At 42.0% G+C, this 22,604-nt stretch overlaps 1 protein-coding gene across 3 annotated transcripts in view; it reads left to right on the plus strand.

Annotated features, from left to right (window-relative positions):
* The window catches only part of Cntn6 (contactin 6), a 287,218-nt gene that overhangs the window by 166,777 nt on the left and 97,837 nt on the right, over nt 1-22,604 (plus strand). For 2 of the 3 annotated variants that reach the window (XM_048787025.1, XM_015495120.2), the window contains exons 5-7: nt 8,258-8,353; nt 20,190-20,393; nt 22,374-22,476. In XM_048787025.1, the coding sequence (XP_048642982.1) occupies nt 8,258-8,353; nt 20,190-20,393; nt 22,374-22,476 (403 nt within the window). The remainder of the gene's footprint in view (nt 1-8,257; nt 8,354-20,189; nt 20,394-22,373; nt 22,477-22,604) is intronic. The other variant, XM_048787026.1, reaches the window with a different exon arrangement.

The raw sequence follows: 22,604 nt of genomic DNA on the forward strand, positions 1-22,604 counted from the left end.
TTTAAAAAAAAAAAAAAAAAAAAAAATGTACCTCCCACATGGGAACCGGCCATGAGAGTCCTGTTTACTCCCATGCAAACTCCCAACAAGGATGCTTCTTCAGAAGGAGTCTCAAAGGGGCAAAGTGGTGCTCCGTGGCGGGAAATCAGGGAGCAGGGTAAATAAAACCAGATCTAATGTCTTCAGAGTGACCCAAAGATAGAAAGGGCTTCAGAGGGGGCTGGAAGGAGGCAACTGAGCTCAGTCTCTGATTTGTGGCAGACGACAGAGTCTGTCTGGGTGAAGCTCAAGCCAGAGGAGCAGGATAGTTTAGGGTTTAAGCACAGACATTCTAATGCATTAGTATTTGGAATTCAATTTCATATCCTCGACGGGTCCCCTGAGTGGCCTTGTGCGGATCTGTTCATTTCTGACTAATAGCAGGAGCCACAGGTCACTGGGCTGCTTAACAGAGGAAAGAGGTACGAAGATTTGGGGTTCCTCCAGGCTTGTGAATGAGAGGGTGGTGGTGGGGAGATGGAGAAAGAGCCGAGCGGGTATGAGCAACAGAGAGGGGCGCTAAGTGGACTTTTAGGAATCTTATGTCTAATATTTCATTTTGAGGTATATGATGGTTTAGATGTGAGAGGTTCCCCCTAAATCCCATGTGTGAAGCAATGTAAGAAGTTCAGAGGTGAAATATCTGTGTTATGAGAGCTTTAACCTAACAGGTAGAAAAATCCAATAATGTGGATTAATGCAGTTGCAGGCAGGTAGGGTGTGGCTGAAAGAAGTAGGTCACCGGGTGTGTGCCTCTGGGGTCTCTATTTGGCCTCTGGTGAGAAGAGCTTGCTGGCTCTCAGGTCCTGATTGGCTTTCCTCCTCCATGCCCCTCCGCCATATTGTTCTGCCTCCGCTTGAGCCCAGAGCTATGAAATTGGCCATCCACCAATGGAGACCTATGAAACTATGAGCCAAGATGAACTTTTTCTCCTCGAATCCTTCATCTCAGGTCTTTTGGCCATGGCATTGACAAAGCTGTCTCAAACAAGGTGCCTGAGATCATCCGATCACATCCCTTAGGGGCACGCGGGAAGAGAACACCGCAAAGGTGTGCTTCATCATGTTAGGGATGCACCTGTCTAGCTGTTTGTCAGCTTCTGTTGACACGAGGACAGTGATAATTCAAGGCACAACACAGAGAGGAACCAATAGGAACTCGGAGGAGTCGAGACATCAGAAATGGAACCGTCTGTCACCAATCTCTGAAAACAGCACCCTCCTCCCCTCTAGGAATTTGCACAACTCTGGAAACGCCATTAGGTCTCTGTTTGTCTTTGGCTTGAATCTGGAGTGGCCGTGTATGTCCATTCCATGTATTTAAGTGGCAGGGAGACCCTAGAAGGCTCCAGGAAAGCAGGCCAACAGGATGCTTGAGAGTATGAGCTTTGCACAGATTTGTTTTTCAGTTCTATCTTGATACCTAGAGGCTGTGAGGGTTTTGACAGCTGTCTATGAGCCTCAGTTTCCCTCTTCTGCTTAGTGAATGCAACAGTGGTACCTGATACGGGTGGCCCAGAGGTTTCAATGAAAACCCTTCTCAGAGTACCTGGCACACGACAGTTTTTGATATATAAAATGAAGGAGAAAAGAAAGACAGAAAATATTAAAGAATTTCATACACAGTATTTGGTCAAGACAATTATTATTATTATTATTATTCAGACTTTGACTAACCCACTGTCCTCTATGCTGCTGCTAGCCTACACATTTTTCTGGTGACTAAATATTAGTTCCATCCCCAGATTTTCAGGTGCTTGTCCCCTCGGACCCAGCCAATGGACCCCGGGTACCCATTCCCTTCCCCCAAGATTATGAGACTTGGCAAACCGCTGGTCTCCTTCTGTGCCAGGGGTTGGTACTGCCAAACACATCCTCTGCATGGGCTCCTCGGGCCTTGGCAGGAAGTCCACAGTTTTCTTGCTTTAATTAAGCAGAGATTCATTCCTATATGCGACAGCTGCAAAGATGCACTCTCCTTAACGCTCGGAGGTTGCAATGCTTAACGTTGCCTGGTTTTCATTTTAAGTACATTTTAGTGACCCTTGTCTTTCCTCTGCACCTTGGTGGCTTTAGGAGAGAGCATATGGCCCAGTAATTCCTGAAAACTCATTGTACAGGCCATTCTCAGATATTTCCTGCTGGCCTTTGGAAGGGTGCCTTGTTTGTGGCTGCATTTTTTTTTGCTGTGGCTGCTGCCAAATGCTTCTTCTAAAACCAGCAATGAAACCACAGGACCTGATAAGCTCTGGTCATCCCAGTGGCTTAATGAGAGCGACTTCAACCATTGAGGTGTTTCATGGCAATCCGCACTGCTGGAGGTATGCATGGGCCCGAGGACAGCCCAGGCAGGTCACTTCTGTGGTTCATGGGAAGATCTCCGAATATTCTGGAATTGGAGACCATCTCAGCCTCAGGGAATGATCTCATACAGAGCTGCATTCTCTTAAACAAAAGTGGATAGGGTGAAATAGAAACTGGTGGCTCTGCCTGTCCTGTCCCCGTGGAAAAGGAAATCTAAAGTTGTGAAAGGTGTTGCACAGCAAAGAAAAATATTCACGGGGTGTTCATAGGGCTCCCCAGTTCCGTGGATCTTGCCTCCAAGATCTGAACTGAACCTAGATCTGAATTGAACCTCGTTTCTAGCCAGCAGAAAGGTATTTGAAACTCAGATGGGATACATCAAATAGATCCCGTTCAAAGCATATGGGCGAGTGAGAGGGTCGCTGGTTTGAATAAGGCAAAATTATAACTTGTCTGTGATCTCGGGGCAATTAAACAGTCTTTAAAAATCTGAATTATTAATTGGAACCTGTGAACTGGTAACATTTTGAAACGGCGGTGTTTTGATAGCTAGCAGGACTCGTGTGACTTGGGAGCGGCGTTGATCTCTTTTCATGTCAGCTAATAGAAAGAAACCCCCATTGCAATCACATGAGGGACAGAGAAATTATGTCACAAACAGATGCCATTTAAGAGGCAGTGAGTGCAGAATATATGAAATCGACAGTGGTCTTATCAGTCCTGGGTTGTCATGACTTCTGATTAACACAGGAAGTGTGATGGGAGACTTTGGAGTGTGGACCTCTGACGGTGTGACCTTGACAGGGTTCCACTCAAAGCTAGTTAATCGCGTGGAAGCATTCAGTTTCTCATTGTTCCTTTGTGACATGTTTGTTTTCGTGACCGTTAATAATGTAATGACAATTTCATGGCACCTTTCAAAAATAATAGTAAGGGGGAAAAAAAAAACCCTTAAAATTGTCACCTGTTATAACTACTAGACATAGAAACAGTGAATTCAATATATTGATTTCTGATTTTAAAATAGAGTGTATTGGGCTGATTTTTCTTAAGGAGTCCCATTTATATAAATGCAAACCCAAGTCATTAAAGGACTCACAAGTTGAGGTGGTAGTTATTTTCTTTTTATTTCTCAGCACTGCTTTTTACTGAACCCAAGGGCCTCTAACATACTAGGCAAGCCCTCTACCAGGGACCTCCACCCAGCCCAGTCCCAGTAATTCATATTGACAGCATCTGCATAGTAGGCTGATTCCAATTTTTTCAAAACTAAAGAACAAAAGGAGTGCGTAGAAATTTAAATACTTTTATAAAGCCAGGTATGATGGTGCACGCCTGTAATCCCAGCGGCTTCGGAGGCTGAGGCAGGAGGATGGCGAGTTCAGAGCCAGCCTCAGCAACTTAGCAAGGCCCTAAGCAACTCAGCAAGATCCCTGTCTCTAAATGAAACCTAAAAAGAGCTGGGGATGTGGCTCAGTGGTTAAGCACCCCTGGGTTCAATCCATAGAACATACTAAATAAAGTATAAAAAAACATGCCAGTTCCTGAATTATCATACATTAGCTAATGCCTAAGGCTCAAAAGGAGATGGAAAAGGGAAAGAAGTATAGTCGGAGAGAATACAGTCCACCTTAGTTTTTTTTTTTTTTTAATTATTAAAACTAGCCACCCTGAGAGTTGACAGATTTATATGTCAGACCCAGTGCATCAAATTCATCAGGCTGTTTACATGCTGAAGACAGCTCTGTGACCCAAGTACACTTATTTGGAAAATAAAGCAGTCAAGAGAAATAAACTGTGGATGTTTCAAATAGCATCCTCCAGCTCCAAGATATTTGACTGGGACCAGAATGTGCTGCTCAGGGTGTACTTGTGGATAGGGATATCTGGACTTCATATCCGTCAGAGGAAAATACGAAGGTTTGCCCTCTCCACTTGGAATGCTGTAGGGTGGTAATCACTGTTGAGTACCCACTGCATTCCAAGCTGCCATCTAGAGTCCTTTAATGCATTTTTTATTTAGTCCCAATGACAGCCCTATCAAATAGGTATGTTTATTGCATCCTGCATCTTCCAAAGTGACCCCTCCAATGCTATCTTATCAGTGTCATTTCAGTTTTTTTGGTGGGGGTGGGTGGTACTAGGGATTGAACTCAGGGGCACTCAACCACTCAGCCACATCCCCAGCCCTATTTTGTATTTTATTTAGAGACAGGGCCTCACTGAGTTGCTTAGGGCCTCACTTTTGCTGAGGCTAGCTTTGAACTCACGATCCTCCTTCCTCAGTCTCCCCAGGTGCTGGGATGACAGGCGTATGCCATCCCATCACACCAGGCTCATTTGAGAATTTTTAAACTTTTTCCTCTAACTAGTAACACGCCTGCAGTCATCTCCCATTAGCGCGGGTATCTGTTGTCCTGGTTCATCTTTCTTTAACAAGGGTTAGTCCTGCCCCTGGGCTCTGATCACCAGCTACCCAGCTTTCCAAGCACCCTGAGCTTCTCAGTCATTAATGTCTTCTTTATCATTTCTGTCGGTATAGTTCTCTGTCCTCCAGACCCGTTTCCTGTTCTTCCTAAATCTCACCACTCACGGCATGGGCAGGAGTTGCCGATCTCATCCACTTCCTCATCCCCTGCTGCCAACTGCTTGGGATGAGTTTCTTTCCAAAATTCCACGGAGGTTATTTTTCCGGGATCACATGAGAGCAGCAACTTGGTTCATTCCTACATCTTATTCACCCCTTAGTGTTACTTTCTATACACTCTCTTTGTACCCACCTCCTCCTTCCTTCTCTCTCTCTCTCTCTCTCTCTCTCTCTCTGATCAGTGGTCCTCCTCTCTACCTTTAAATGATGGAGATTTTCACAGTTTGATCTTCACCAGAGGTTCACCAATTTGTCCATGTCAAAAATTGGAGAATGATCCCATGGGAATTCCATCCATCCCTGCAACCTTAACGACTGTTTATAGGCTGATGAACCCTGTTCTGATCAATGTGAAACTTGCCTGCCTTCTCTGTTCATGGTTCAGATAGTTCATAGCCTTTATGACTTTACTGTGATCGTTTGGAGGTGAGGTGTCCCCCCAAAGGTCACATGTGAGACAGTGCAAGAAGGTTCAGAGAAGAAATGACTGGGTTGTGAGAGCCTTAACCCAATCAGTGACTTAATCCCCTTATAGGGATTCACTGAGTGGTAACTGAAGTGGTGGGTGTGGCTGGAGGAGGTAGGCATTGGGGGGTGGCATTGGGTGTATATTTGTATCTGGAGAGTGGAGTTTCTCTCTCTGCCTCCTGGTCACCGTGGTGTGACCTGCTTTCCTCTGCCATCGTCTCCTGCCATGATGTTCAGCCTCACCTTGAGCCCCAAGGAATGGAGCCAGCCTTCTGTGGACTAAGACCCTTGAAGCCCTGAGCCCTCAAATGAACTGTTCCTCCTCCTCAGTTGTTCTGGTTGGGTCTTTCAGTCACAGCAGCGAAAAAGCTGATTAAAACATTTACTTAGCTATATAACTCCTGGATTATGCAAATTTAAGATATCTCAATAGTTTTTGGATTCCTCTAAGTAATACCAATAATTTCTCCATAGTATACCATAGCGAGCCTATTCAAAATAAACACACCTAAAAAATGTTTGTAATATGCTGCATACTCTTTACACAATTTTATAAGCTAATAATATGTATGTACAGATGTAGTGATTTCCACTCCTGTATCTCTCCTTCACTCCTTTAAGATAAACCCTGTGAATAATTTTTAAAGATCCATTATATAACTGAACTCACACTGTGCCAATTTCATGAGATGCTCATATTTAGGCTTTTATCTCTCTTTTTTGGAAGTGGGATAATGTCAGAGCAATATCCACCAACTATTTTTTTTTTTTTTTTGGTAACACTATGATGTTAAGTCTATCCACTTGGATTTAATTTGCATGTATTCCTTTTGCATTTTTAATATAATGCTCATTTATGATAGTAGCCCCGAGTGCCTGATCATATGGCAATCTCTTTGAAGCCTTGCCCACTATGAACCATCAAAACCGGCTTCAGTTTAGCACCATGACACTCCTCTGAATTTTCCACTTCTGGAATTGTAGCCCTGGTTTTGCTTCATGGAAGGAGTATTTAACCTGCCCCACGTTACCATTGCCCGGATCTCTATCTCACACATCAGATGTTCTCCTCTCTCTCTCTTTTTTTTAACCATACACCTTACTCAAGGTAAAAGATTAAACTGTTGCAACAAAGAAGCCCCCACTTAAGTGCCTCCAACAAGATAGAAGTTTCCTTAGGTCCGATATGATGAATTGGAGTGGGTATTTCCAACCAACGGTGATTCCGCTGTGTATGGTCACTTATGTACCAAGGCTATGGGTGGCTCATTCATATCCAAGGGATGGTTTCTGGGAGCTCCCATGTCATTGTCATTCCAGGTGGTGGTAATGTTGAGAGGTTGGGGAATGTCAAAATTTATAGTGGTCACGTGTCAAATGATGGAAATTCCATTCATTGTTTCTGTTTGCCACATGTCTCTATAAAATCTGATGGCTGTATGCTCTGGGTAACCTCTTGTTAAAAAAGACTACTACTTTGGAAGAAGGGGGACTAGATCTTGGTAGACAATTAGTGATCTCCACCACAGATCTGTAAACTGTGTATTTGTTTGAATAACTAGTCTCCTCTAACATTCAATAAAATTGCAGTACGTGCATGCTTTATTTTCAAATGTATTTCCTGTCCTTAATAACAAACTGGTATTTTAGTAGGTGCTTAATTAATTGAATGAATAAATAAATAAATAAATGGCAGATTTTACAGGTAAAGCAATTTGAGGCTCAAAGAAGGTCAACAATTTACCCATCCATTCCTGGAGGCTCAAGAGCATTTTCCAAGAATGTTGAAATATGAATATTCAAATAGATAGCTCATCAAAGTAGCTAGTAAGCTTTCTTCCAAATCTGAATTTCAGAATTCTTTGGTGTAGGAGGTCACAACATTCCAAGTTAGCCTGTGAAGCATCTTTGTTAAGGAGGAAATAAAAAGAAAATAGAAAATAGAGTTTCAGTCTCCCTGGTTCTCGCTCTTGAGGCTCTTTCCCTTACACGATGGCGTCCTAGATTCCCACAGACTCCACCCACCTGTCAAAATGGCACCCATTACTTCAAGATGCCAGAAGACTCCAGCACACTTACTGTAGAGTTTTGAAATCTCATTTTCCCTGAACAGGAAAAGTAAGTATATGCTGTCCTTAAAAGATGTGCTATTGGGCCACGGGCTTCCTGGGAGCATGAAAGAAAACAGACAGTGAGTAATATGTTATCAGACACCTATCACACACTTTATGTAGTTATAATAAAAATAAAGATTTTGAGAATGAATAGTCATTTTAGATACACTGATCATCAGCTAAATTTTTGGGTCAGTCAGAAGATTTAGTACAAGTATCCATTACTGTTTTTTTGTCTGCTTTTGCTTCTGTGACCAAAAGACCTGGCAAGAACATGTAGAGGACGAAAAGTTTATTTGGGGCTCATGGGGTTTCAGAGATCTCAGTCCATAGATGGCCAAATCCATTACTAGGGGCCCAAGTGAGGCAGACCACCATGGCGGAAGGGTGCAGAGGAGAAAGGAGCTTAGGACATGGCCATATGGAAGCCCAGAGAGAGCCCCAAAGGCACACCCCCAGGGACCTCCCTCCTCCAGCCATATTCTGCCTGCCTAGAATTACCACCTAGTTAATCCATATCAGTGGATTAATCCACTGAAAATTCTTGCGTTGTCTCACACATGATCTTTGGGGACACCTCAGATCTAAACCATCCAAATTACCCTTCTTAATAAAAACAAGTTACAGATTCTCCTTCAGAATGTTTTCCCTACAATTCTAAACTTAATCTTCTTTGTTTTCTAAGATATCGAAGAATTTGAAACCAAAACAAGAAGCACGGTGTCTGTCCGAGAGGGACAAGGTGTGGTTCTTCTCTGTGGCCCACCACCACACTTTGGAGGTAAAGTGGGGATAATTTGGGTCACACCATTCTTTGGGTCCCTCCAGGGTCGAGGAGGCACATTTGGTCTTGGCGTCCATGATGGACCTTCATCCATTCAGAAGGACCATGAAAGTTCTTCCCATCTGTCTACTGCATGCAAACAGCCCAACATACAAATGGTATCATTCAGAAAGAACTCGACATGTATGTCCTTAAGGAGATGAAGCATCTTACTGTATACAGAGTTGATAATGGTGGCTTTGTATTGCAACTGGCCATTACCACACTGGTGGTGTGGCTCATGAGAAGGGGCAATTTACTTAAGCCTCTTTGAGGCTCAATTTTCTCATCTGTTGTCTGGAGACAATAACTGATATTTATATGTATTGCTGTTTGGATGTTAAATGAGCTAATGAATATTAATTGATCTAGTGCGGTCGCCATATTTATTTTTAAAAAGAGAAAGCTAATGCTATTATTTCACTATTATTGCACTCTATGAAGAAGGAAATTCCAACCCTTCTCTTGCCAACCTCATGTTGACTATTGGAAGAGAGACTTACCCCATTCATTGGAAGCAAATTATGGATATCGCTGAATCACAGTAGCTCTTTACAGTGGTGAAGATCAAAGAGAAAATGACCACGTGTCTTCTGTCAGCGTCTGAATTGGTCAGGGGAAAGACTCTGCTGCCAGAGACCTAAACCACCCAAGGATACTCATCTCCTTGGGACTGCATTTTTCAAATCCCAAATGACATGGTAAATTGGGCCGGGATTCTCAGTTGGGACCTGAAGTAGGCAAAGAGAAAAACATCCAGGAAATATTTCCTTTGGGACAATCCAGTATCACACTGTATTACAAAAAGCTGAATGATAACAGAAAAGAAGTTGCACAACCTGGGTCTAAATACCTTTATTAAATTCTCAAATAATCATGCAACCTATGAGGCCTATATTGTTCTGATTTTTGTCTTCCAGGTGCATTAGGTTGTAGCAGAGACAGATTAAGTAACTGGTCCAAGGTCACAAAGCTGATAGACAGTGGAGCCAGGGTTCAAGTGCAGGCCATCTGACTCCTCTTAGGGTTGACTGCCTTCCCCTAGGGAGTAGAGAAGTCTGAAGATAGATAAGACAGGTGTTCAAGTATACAATGCAAGCAGTCATGTTAGAAGGTTAAAGCAAATCTTATTCGTGAGACTTTGGAAAACTTACAACACCAGGCTGTCATAATTTGCTTTTTTTATGCAACCTCAACGCTACACTAGTACAAAAAGAAACTAAGTAGGAGTCATCATTATATTTCTCATTATTATTAGAGTATTATGGCAGTATACTGACCTGGATTGATGGAGGAGAATTACGATACTTTCAATGCTACCTTGAGATAAGATAATATGGCCACAGGATCTGCAATGGCTCAGGACTTTTATGGTGCTTATTTTTTAACTGTATGGAAAATTATTTTCCCGTGCTAAGATGATAAGGTACGCAGGAGCACGGGGGAGTCTATGTCACTTTATGCTCTGATATCATTCTGAGATTCTTGATACCATGGAAGATTATTTCCAACTGTTTAATCAGGGATAACAGAAATGTAAAATAGTTGTGGAGGAATGACTTCCAAAAAAATCAATAAAACCACTGAGGAAGAGTGACTTCCCCTTGTCACCTTGTCATTTAACAACACTAAATGACACATCAGTCTTCTCAGGCATAAGGTCCTTGTCTGCACAGTGCCCTCAGAACAATGCCATGAAATCAAGTCACAGAGACACAAGAAGCACCTTAAATGAAGACCTTTGAAACAGCAGAGTCTCGACACACAGGACCAGTGGCCGATGTGCCTGATCCCAAATCTCATGGTGTCCTAAGTAGCATGTGGGCAGGATTCCCAAGGGAGCTATCAATATTGACAACATCCAGGTATTAGAACTTTCATCCCCAATGGTTTTAGTGCCTTCCCTGGGCATCCTCAGCTCTTTGAGGACAGGATGCAGGAACAATGTTATTGGATTCTCTGTTGCTCACGTACAAGCAGAAGAATGAGAAGTTATACTCCGATTATGTGGAGTATAACCGCCTTCTACTGTCAAAGATGGCACTGGAGCCACAATCTGTATGAGTTAGTCTAAGGTCATTAAAGTCAGCTTCGCCATGAAATAACAGTCCCCATATCCAAAGTAAAGTACGCTCTTTCCCTTCAGTCTCTGGATAGAAAACTCTCAAGCCTGGGCTCATAAACATCCCAAGTTTAAGATTGGTTTTAAAGGGAATGCTCTTTTCCTGCCTCCCTTCTAATCTTAGGTGGGTAGAACGTCTGAATTTACGCCAGTACTTTGGATTATCTGTCTGGGACGGGAAGATAGCATCCGCGTGTGAGCCCAGTGTTTGTATTTGCGTCAGTAAAGACGCTGACAATTCAACTTAAACTGGAAATCATCCCAAACGACGGCTCAGAGCCTTGTTGTAGAATAAGGATGGAAAATTATATGGAGAAAACGTGCAAAAATGTCAGAGCCAGTCCTTCCCCATTGGTTTGTTTGTTGTTTCTGGACAAAATGGCAGGTGATGTTGATCTATTGGGTAGGTCCAGTTGGCAAATGAATATATTATTCTTGGATTCCTTGAGCATGCAAAAGGTAGGCAGGCCTGAGAGTAACTTGTTGATATAATAATATTATTTATAAGATTATCTATAATTTATTATTACTTATAATAGTAATATGACTTATAATATTATTGGACTGGTGTATTATATATTCACTCTCTAATGTTTCTAATTTCACTCTCTAAATATTTCTTATGTACCTTATAAATGTGCCACCCCTTTTTCTGCATTTTAGGGATATGATGAAGAACATACACAAAGTTCTCAGCTCCATAAATCTAATCGTAAATAAATACAAATCATGACAGCAGGTGGTAAGAGCTAGGTAGAAAAACAGTTGGGGATAGCAAAGAGCACATTTTGCTGTTATATATTCAAAGGTGAAACAAGGCTTTATTTCCATTTGAGAAGAGAATTTTAGAAGGGAGAGTGGCGCATAAAGAGTAAGGACAGTTGGGGCAGAGGGAGCAGCATCTGCAAAGGACCTGTGGTTGAACCATGTGTGTCTGGCATTTAGAAAAAACAGCAATGAGGCCCCTGTAGGTGGAGCAACATGAGCAAGCAGGATATAAATGAGAATATATGGTCCTACCTCTGGACAGTTTAGGGCCTTTAGATTTTCTGTGAGTGACATTGAGAATACCCTGGATAGTACTGATCAGAACAGTGACACAATTTCTCTAAAATTGGACCAAAGGAGGGAAAGAATATGAGCAAATAAACCATGATCAGAGTCACTCAGGTAAGAGACAATGGTGCTGTGGACCAGGATGACAGCAGTACATAAGTAGATCAGTCGCCATCATCATTATAAGTTCAGTGGGTGCCGCAGCCTGGCTGGCTGGGCAAAATGACGGGGGGTGACGAACAACTTGTGTACGTTGATACAGCAGGAGTGGGAGCCATTTATTGTAGGACAACAGAGGTATTTATACATTTTACACAGCTTATTTAAATTAGCATAAACTAGATACATCAGTCAACCAATAAGGAATCTCCACACTTAATGGCTCTCTGGCGTTACTTCACAAACCACTCCCTCTGGCAAAATGCCAGGCGCCATCCTGACTTGTTTACAGACTTTAACATTAACCACTCCCTCTGGCAAAATGCCAGGCGCCATCCTGACTTGTTTACAGACCCTAACAAGTGGGTATGACTGAAATAACCCCCTGAGAAAGTGAATGTGAATTGCTAGAGAAAGAGAAGGGTTGTATTAGCCAGGGTCCTCTAGAGGGTCAGAATTAACAGGATGTACCATTATAAAAGGGGACTTATTAGGTTGGCTTAGGCGACCAGAAGCTGGAGGGTCCACAGTGGCCGTCTGCAGGCTGCAGAGCTGGAGGAACCAGCAGCTGCACAGTCCAAGAGGCTGAAGCCCCAGAACAAGAGAGACTGCTGGAGCTATGATAATCCAAGACCAAAGGCTTCTGGAGGATCCCTGGCAGAGTCCACTTTGGAAGAGTGAAGAAGCCAGAGTCCTGTGTCCTCAGAGGATCCCAGCAGCAATCAAGACCCCCCTCAAGAAGAATGGAGCCTGAATCTGCTGCTCCTTCCTTGTTCTTCCAATTTTTATTCCACCCAAACCTCCCATCTATTGGATGGGGCTGCCCATGCTTAGGGAGGGTCTCCATTCCAGTTGGCTACCCCACATGCCAATCATTCCTAGATACCCCCTCATTAACATCCTCAGAAGCCTCTTAATCACCAGCATCTCTTTATACAGTCAAGTTGAGTGTTATTTATTGGGATAACATTGTTCCTGCTTCCCTGTCCTTTTAGAGATGGGGATGCCCTCGGCATGTCCCCAAACCATTCAGAATGAAAGTTCTTCTAATACCTGGGATGCAGGCAATGAAGGTAAAGCAGGTTTTGAGATGGGAGAAATGAGAAATTCAAGACCTGTTGCCTATCGAATGCCAAAGAGACGAAAGAGTGGAAATTTTGAGTGGGACGTTGCATTCCATCCATCCCCAGGGAGAAAGATTTAGTTCAGAGAGCAAAACTTGGAGCTCTCTAGACATAAGTAGTATCTAACCTCCCACGTCAGGTAAGCTGAGGAGTACCTGCCATCCGCTCTCAGCATCGTGTACCCCTCGGCTCATTTAACATTTCAGGGACGATAGCTCCATTTTACAAATTGAGTGATCATGTTAAAGACGTTGTGTGCTGACTTGGCCAAGATCCTCTGTCTGGAATTCATGGGGGTCCGGTTGAACCACCACAGTATTTATTCATCCGCTTCATTATGTCTGACGTGGTCTAGCTCACAGCAGACAGTAAGTGTTAAATCAAGTCTAGAGGAGAGGGCAGGAATCCTTAGCTCTGTGAGGGAGCATTTAAACACCATGTAAAGAAGCAGATTGACATCCTCGAGGAATGTACAGTATCAGAACCAGGAAGCTGTGTTTCTTCCCATTCCTGATAGCTGACCTGATTCCCAAGGTTCATTCCGAAGGTCTCATGGTCACTTGCTTCTCTCCTCTTTCCAACTCCCTTCAATCCAGCCAATCAAACCGAACACCCGGGTTATAATCGGCTATCATTAGAGAATCCAGGGTTTCTCAACCTGGACACAATTCACAATGCAGGGAGAATTTTTCCCCCCTTTGGGTATCAGGGATTGAACCCAGGGGTGCTTAACCACTGAGTGACATCCCCAGCCCTTTTTATTTTATTTTTTATCTTGAGACAGGGTCTTGCTAAGTTGCTGAGGGCCTCGCTAAGTTACTGAGACTAGCTTTGAACTTGCCATCCTCCTGCCTCAGCCTCCAGAGCCACTGGGATTATAGGCGTGCACCACCATGCCCGGTCAGGTGGAATTTTTGTTATGGAAGACTATATTGTTCTTAAGGTATTGAACCGTACCCTTAGCTTCTATCTTCTTGATGCTACTAGGGTCCTCTCTCCAGTTATGACAATGAAAAAAATTCTTCCAGATATTACCAGATACCCTCGAGAGACAAAAATCACCCTTGTTTAAAAACCAGTGTAGTCCATTTTTTGAGATTAGCTATATTAAGCTCACCTAGAGAGGATGGGGATTGAAAAGAAAGAAAGAAGTGTGGTCCTCATGGTCCTTGTGTATCTGCATCGTGTTGCTTTCCTAGTCCTTCTTAGATGTGGAGATTGCCCAGCAGTTACCCCAAAGCTGGCTAAGTTTCCGTTCTCTCTCCAGGTAGGGTTTGCCAGGGTATCATCCGTCTCAGAGTTGCATGGAGTTTCCCAGTAATAGGAACCCGGGGGGGGGGAGTCTTGATGTATTGGTTATTTGTCGACCCCAAAGATCACCATCTCCATGATTCAGAACAAAAGAGATGTGAATCAGAAGAGATCTCATAAAATCCAGGGGGTCAAGCAGCAATTGTGGGAATAACAGAAATTCCAGTCAAAGCAGATTTTTTATAAAGGCATGGGGCCGTGTTCTGGATTGCCTCATAAACCCACCGAGGACAATATCAGTGACTTCAGCCCAGGCAAGGAATCACGGTTCTTGCATGAGGTCTTTGCCACCGTGTTCGTGTAACTATGATTTACCCACCCAGAGCCCGTCACATCGAACCCTGAAGCACTGTACCAGGTTTGCCGTAAAGCTGACTCGTTCTGGAATATTCCAAAGGGGGGGGATTTATTCACTAACCCTGAGCGGTACACTTTGGATTCTTTATTCCCATCATTTATTTTCTACCTGAGACAACAGGCTGCTGATGTTGAGATCCATTCCAGTGCCCCAACAGTACTTGGGGGTGTCCCAGGTTGTCATTATTAGTCTCTTTTACAAGACATACTGTCCGTCTTATATATAAAAAAAAAATCGCATCCCATAGAATGGGTAGAATGGCATATATCTTCTGTTGTTTGTATTTTAAATATCACCATACAAGATATGGGGCTGTAAAAGATGTCAAAACATAATCGTACCCTGGGGAAAACAGAAGTTGCTGTATGCTTGAGAGAACAGCAGATAGAGTTTTTCAGCTGCTTACCGTGGCTCTGCCATTTCTCATAATAATAAAATTGTAGAGGATGGTTCGGGGGAGAACCTGCAGTAAAGGCTCTGGGAAGGACCGACGATCATTCAATCCTCGCGTTGCTGCTGCTGAATCAACACCGGGGAAAGACATCCCAACCATGAATAACACATCCATGTCATTAGAGGTTCAGGGAAATGATCTCAAAACCAGGGATGTCAGCCTCTATGGCTCGGGAATCACACAATTAATGACACAATGCCAAATGAGGAGTTTTTTTAAACTTCTGATTTGGAAGGTATTTTTTTTTAATTTCTCTGTTAAGAAATATACCTATGAAGCATGGCCAGTGGCTAATGATAGAACAAAAAGAGATAAATGCTCCCACTGTAGACTGGCTACCTGGGTGAATGAGAAGAGCTAGCTCGTGGGGAGAAGGGACCATGGCAGAGGGAGGCACACGGTGACAGGAGGGACTCAAAGCCAGCCTCAGCAACTTAATGAGGCCCTAAGCAACTCAGTGAGACCCTGTCTCTAAATAAAATATAAAATAGGTCTGGGGATGTGGCTCTGTGGTTGAGTGCCTCTGAGTTCAATCCCCAGTATCCCCCTACCCCTCAAAAAAAATGAAGACGAAGAATTAGCAATTGCCTAAAATCCCTGCCAGCCCAGACACTAGGAATCCACGCACTGAGAAACATCCTCCTTCAGGCTCCAAAATCACACCCAAGGAATATACAGTCACCATGCACGATCCAGGGGCTTTCTCTTCCAGTGTGGTTACAGAGAGGGGATCAAGGTTTGCTGTTTGTATTCGTGACTTTCAACGTGTCCTTTCACACCACCTCTATCAGTGTCCATACATGGAAACTGGTCATGTATGGACACGCTGTGGCTCTTCCCCAGACCATGCCCTCTGAGGATACAGCCCAGAAGTGTGTGTGTGTTTTTTGGTGTTCACTCTAAACGTAGAACCTCTGCTCTTTCAAGAGGCCCATTTGAGACAGGACCATTATTCCTTCAGGATTTTATTTTGTGTCTGATTGTCTGCTAATGTTAGCAAGATTTTGGAGCCATGTCAAAAGATCAGCCTTTCCTCCCTAGGAAATTGGGTTCAATGCAGACCGGCTAGGCAGTGTGGTCAGAGGAAGCTATGGGTGCTGAGAATTTGGGTCTAAATATGAGCTGGGTTGTGTTTCCAGAGAGCTTGGGAGTTTGGAAGGAAGTTTGAGGGTAACAAAGAAGAACAAAGGAAAGAAAACTGATATTAAAAAAAAAAAAGAGCATCCATCTCAGAAATGAAGTGCTAAGGAAACAATATAGAAGCTGACCTCTAAAGGAGCTGGTTTTAAAATCCTCTCTTTGCACATTTTAACCATGTGACTGGAGGGGAATTACTTTCACACTCTCAGTTGTAGAATCCTCTTCTGTTTAGCGGGCAACTTAGTAATTCACAGATCACTTCATCAAACAACTGTTGGGAGGAGGAAAGCAATGCGCTTTAAAAAAATAAAAATAAAAACAACTTTACTACCTTTCTGTACACTTCTCTGTTTCTGTACTAGAATCTTCCAGGGGCTTCTAAATATTCCACTATTGAAGAAGGATACAGCACATGTAGGAACAGATTGGAAAGTTTTAGCAGCTAAGATAGAAACGAATTCACCCAAGGAGAGAAGAAAATTACAGTTTCAGGCCCCGAGATTATAGGTTGAAGAATACAAAGATGTCCTGGGCATCAGCAGCAACCTGTAATTTCCGTTAAGTGGAATGGGTTACGTTGGATTTCAGAGAACTAAAGCTTATTCCCCTGCTCCAAAAAAGGGCCTTGGATAAGGAGCCCCAAGCACAGAACATGACCCTGGGAATTTGCTCACGATCGCCTGTATTTCACAAAAAGTTCAAAAGATGAAGAGTCAACCACGACGGGGGCGTCGGGACCACTTTTATTCCTCCTCCTTTTTATATTGAGGAAGAATTTACTATCTCGCCGACGCCTCAGGTTTCAAACAAAAACCTTTGAGCATCTCTTTGGTGGAGACAGAGCAAACAGGCTTAGAAGTCAGGCAGCAAAGGACATCAGTGAGGAAACTCAGAAGCAGGAGACAACATGGAATGATGAAAGCCCCCAATGGGGACTTGCAGAAAGAAACATGAAATTCGGTACCTGCAACACAGGACCAGAAGGTCAAAGCATATTTTTTTTTCTGAAAATAATAAAAAAATGGAATTGCATTTTATGCATACGTGGTCTGAAAGTATAGACTCTCGTGGAGATCAAAGGAGGGTCGAAGGTGAAGCAGATCATTCATAGATTCGCGGGGTCTAAGCCTCCCTCTATGGCAAGAACAACTCTTTTTTTTTTCTTTTGGCAATATCCTAAGCAATGGTGATCTCAGTTCCATTTCATAATTTCTAATGCTAGAAAGAGCCCTTTGTTTAATGAATCACTCATTAATATAGCTCCGAAGTTGAGATGGCTTGAGTCGGTCAGTTTTCTGTAACTATAATAAACAACAGAGACAAATCAACTTATCTAGAGTAAAGGTTTATTCTGGCTTGCAGTTTGGAGGTTTCAGTTGACCCTAGTGCTATTGGCCTGCAGTAAAACAGTACATCCTGGGGAGTGTGGGTGGAGCACAACTGTTCACCTTATGGCCCCGGGATTGAAAGAGAAGAGGAAGAAGGGCTGGGATCCTACTGTCTCCCATGAGGACACATCCATATAGCTTTTTTGACCTTCCAATAGACACTGACTCTCAAAGTTTCTACCACCTCTGATAGATCCTCACCGGGGGTCAAGACTTTAACATGTGGACCCTTGGGGGACTTTCCAGATCCCAACTATAGAATCATTTTCATAGTATTTATTATTTTAGTAATTGCAGTGGCATCTCAAATTTTTGCTTCTGGATGTGGCTTCCGATGGTGTCTTTAACTCTGTACGTACGGCAGCCTACTATATGAAGGTGGCTCTAGTCCTCTTCCAAGATCTTTAACCTGCATCAGAAATCTTAATTTTTTTCCACTTTCTTTTGTGACATCGACTCTCGCCTGTGTTGCATTTTGTTATCTTAATGCACTTGGTTCTTAATTCACCTCTCAATAAAGAGTTCTGTGAACCTAGTATTTCCCTTCAACTGTTTGAGTCGTTTGGTGTTTGTCAAAAATACAGGGTCTGCGATCCTTCACTCAGATTTAATGAAACTAAATTGCTAGGAGTAGAATTATTAACTGTCTGTGTTTTAGCCTTTATTTTGGCAATTCTGAAGTGCGTCGGGTTTGGGAGTCAATGCCTGAATGAATAAAACAAAACACTCCCATTATGAACACGGCCCAGTTAGAATAAAAATGATACCTATTTTTTTTTTTTTCTCTTTCCTTCTTTGGTACTGGAGATTGAATTCAGGGGCTTTTAACCACTGAGCCACAGCCCTACCCCTTTTTATTTATTTATTTATTTTTATTTTTGAGACAGGGTCTAGCTGAGTTGCTTAAAGCCCCACTAAGTTGCTGAGGCTGGCTTTGAACTTATGATCCTTCTTCCAAGCCTCTAGGATTACAGGTGTGTACCACCGCGCCCAGACCGCCATCTCATTTTTATAAACTGTGGTTCATTCTACTGTTTGCCCTTTCTGACACTCTTCTCATCCTGTAGATCCTTTTTTATTTTCCAATTTATAAAAATAATACCTACTAATTTAAAATTCTAATAGGACAGAGGCATACTGCGTAGAGGGTTTTAAGTCTTTTATTTCCCACCCTTAATTCATTTTTTTTAAAAAGAAATCATTGTATGTATCCCCAGGTTTTAAAATAAAATGACCTGTATGTACATGTACACATACAAATTCCCATACTCAAGTAGACAGCCTTTCATTAGCTAAGGCTGAATTTATTGATTTGCAACATGTTTTCACAAAACAGTACAGCTTAGTTTTTGCTCTGCCTGATGTTACTATTATGGGGCTAATACTTAATAAATTCATCTAAATAATGTTAAAAGTAGTCTAATAATAAAAAGCAGGTATTGGATTTTAATTGTAAAAGATTAATCAGAAAGGAACATAAGACAATTTTTGAAAAAATGGAGATTCTTTATATATAATTTGGGATGGTGGTTATCAAGGGCATATCATTTTTACAATTAATGAAACTGAACTTAAGATCTGTGTCTTTGCCGGGGAACAGTGGCACACTCCTGAAATCCCAGTGGCTCAGGAGGCTGAAGTAGGAGGATCACAAGTTCAAAGCCAGCCTCAGCAAAAGCAAGGTACTGAGCAACTCAGTGAGACCCTGTCTCTCAATAAAATACAAAATAGGGCTGGGGAGGTGGCTCAGTGGTCGAGTGGTACCAAAAATAACAAATAAAAAAGACCTGTGTCTTTTATTTTGTTCAATAGATTGTATATAATTTATACTTACCTATAACATTTTCAGAGAGAGCGTGATGGATGTTCAGGGAGGTAACCCCTGTTCTCTCTCATCTTCAAGATCCTGCTGTGTGTGTGTATTTTCAGCCTTGCCCACTCATCTCTGGTGCGGACAGCTGCATCGCTCTCTTCACCTTGATGGTTTCTGCGTGGAATCCATTCTTCTGAGAAGTCTTTTCTGAACACGAGTTATTGTAGGCTTCTTTTCTGAACTTCTCAGAATGCCTCCGTCAATCCGTGTGTTTTCCCACATGGAAATTACCCACACGAGTGGCAAAGTGGTGTGACTTCTACAGGGTACAAGTTTTGCTTTGCTGGACTCTCAGTCCTAAAACTATCACAGAGTGGGTGCTCAGAAATTCTATAACACTCATAGCATGAACTCCAAGATCCGGGAGAGAGTACTTTCACTTACATTTTTAAGTTGAATTTAATAAGTTCTCCTCAGTTAAGTTCAACCTTCTGACAATATCATAGAGAAACACCACTTCAAAAGCACTATTGCTAAAGAAATTCAGTGTGTGTTGAACCTGTGATGGTTTATACATCTTCTAGCTCTTCTTAATACATGCATCCACTGATTCTCTTGACACCCTGTCATCTGCCCTGAGTCCCACACCACCTTATGATGGGCAAGGCAAGAGCATCACTGACCTCCCAACTGGGATATATGTGGAAATAAGGGAACCATAAAATTACACACCAGATCTGCAGCTCTCACTGGAACAAATAGGGTCACAATTTCATTCTAATGATAGTGACATTGAGCACATGATTCTCAGATAAGAACAGATACCGTAAGGTTAATGTATTTTTTTTCCTGTTTTTTTTTTTTTTCAGATTTATCGTATGCCTGGACCTTCAATGATAACTCTTTATATGTCCAAGAGGACAAGAGGCGGTTTGTATCTCAAGAGACAGGAAACCTGTACATTGCTAAGGTGGAGCCCTCGGACGTGGGCAACTACACCTGCTTCATAACCAACAAGGAGGCCCAGAGGAGCGTCCGAGGACCCCCCACACCTTTAGTGCAACGCACCGATGGTAAGATGAAGAGTTCTCTTGGGACTCTACTTTGTGGCTCTTCCAGAGTGGGGGTGGGGGTAGGGTTGGGGTGCTGTCTGCTTCCCTCCTGTTCAATGGAGCCAAATCCACCCGAAGCTATGAGTCGAAGGTTCAGTCCACCAGTGTAATGCAAGTCAGTTACGATAGAAAACTTCTGCAATGCACCCACGTGGTGCAGTATACCTGGTTTTGGGTACACTGTGCCATTTCCTTTCAGACATTGGGACAGCTTGATTTCACTTTGCTTAAGAATTAATCTGTAAAAAAAAAAGATGATATTTGTCGGGGAGGGGGGATTGGCATGTGTGTATGTGTGCATGTGTGGGTGCAGCTACATTTCTATCCTTAAATTAATATCATTTTAATGAACATATATGGGAACCTGTTTAATGCCCCCTATCCCTTTCCTAGCCAAATAGCAACATAAATTAAAAAAAAAAAATAATACGTTTGGAAAGCAAAGAAAACCAACATTAATTATGAGCACTCCAAAGAAATGAAATGCAAGATCCAGACTAATTTTACTTCTCCAAGGAACATAACTCAGATTGGCCTCTGATGTGTTCTGTAGCTTAGCCGGTTGGTTCAGAGAATGAGAAATGACTGGAGTCATCCAAGTGGAAAAACCCTCTAGTTGATTCTTTAATTAAATGTGCACAGTGGGATATGTAAAGACAGAAAAAAAAATCTGTGAGTGCATTATATGATCAGGTTTTGGACTTGAAATGCAATACCTCCCAGAATTTTTCTGTTCCCCCGCAAAAAGACAAGCAAGAATATTATATAAACGCTAGCAGAACTATGAAACCCACTCCACAGGGAGAGTCCTTATGGAAGAACTTCATAATCACTAACTACCCAAACATGTTTTCAAGGTCTTAATTCCAATTTGGGCAACCCTTAGATGTATTCATAAGTCTCTTCAGTGAATACACATGACCACAGGAGGAGATCCTAACATAGTTTACCCATTTTTCTTCTGTTCTTAATTTCTGCCGAACCCCTTCCCAACTCCCACCCCCTTCTCCATGCCTTCTATTATCTTCATTATATTTAAGGTAAAAGTAGACCTGTACCATTGTACATAATATAAATGAATTAAACCTTTTTTAAGTGGGCATATGAGAAACCTCAGATGGCAGGAAAACCAATTCAAAGCTTGTCAGTTTAGCAGAATGAAGTAGTACTCTAACTTCCCCACCGGAACCTCTTTCAACGTTTGCAAAGATCAACGTCTTAAAAAAATGAGTTATTTATCTTGTAGTTGTCACATTTTCTGCAGTTGCACCAAAAATCCCATGTATTTTTGGAATATGTCACTCGTATATTTGATATCTAAAAATAAAACATGATCAAAGTTTTTAAAGAATCTCAAGGGGCCTTTGATTAACTTAATTGAAATAATAAGATATATTTCTGTTTATCACAACTTGTCTGGCAGATAATGTATTTATAACACATTAGAACACTACCTTATTTTAATCTCAGCCTATGGCCACAGTTCCTTATTGGAAGTATTAAAACTGTAAAGACTTTATATATATATATATATATATATATATATATANATATATATATATATATATATATATACATGTTCAGAAAACTAAAGCTTCGGACCTACAGATATTTTTCTTTTTATCTCAGTTCATGTGATTGCTTCATATATTTTGCCACAGAAATACTGATAGCTTGGAATATGCTGCTGTATCACACTTCTTACCATTTTTAATGCAAAATTCCTATTCCTGAACCGACCCAGCCCCTGGATCCCGGAAGGGGAGGTGGGTCTAGCTATCTCTAAGAAGGATCCTTTATAAAACCATAGCTGTATCCAGTTCTTTTGAAAACACGAATTCTTATTGAGACCAAATAATCAAGTTTGGGTTAATGAAGCGTTTACTTCCTAGGAAAATTCCATTCTCTGGAAATGCTGCTAGCTCTTTTGATATTTAACAGGTGTGATGGGGGAATATGAACCAAAGATTGAAGTCCGTTTTCCTGAAACTATACAAGCCGCAAAGGATTCATCTGTAAAACTGGAATGCTTTGCCCTTGGAAAGTAAGGTGGTTTGTTGTTTTTTGGTTTTTTTTTTTTTTTCCCTAGTTGCTTTAAAAAAAAAATTTTTTTAAATAAACCTTTTCATTATTCAAACATTGCTCTAAGGTAAATTACCAAATAAATTTCAA

The sequence above is a fragment of the Marmota marmota genome, unplaced genomic scaffold (genome assembly GCF_001458135.2).
Source record: "Marmota marmota marmota unplaced genomic scaffold, marMar, whole genome shotgun sequence".
NCBI lineage: Eukaryota > Metazoa > Chordata > Mammalia > Rodentia > Sciuridae > Marmota > Marmota marmota.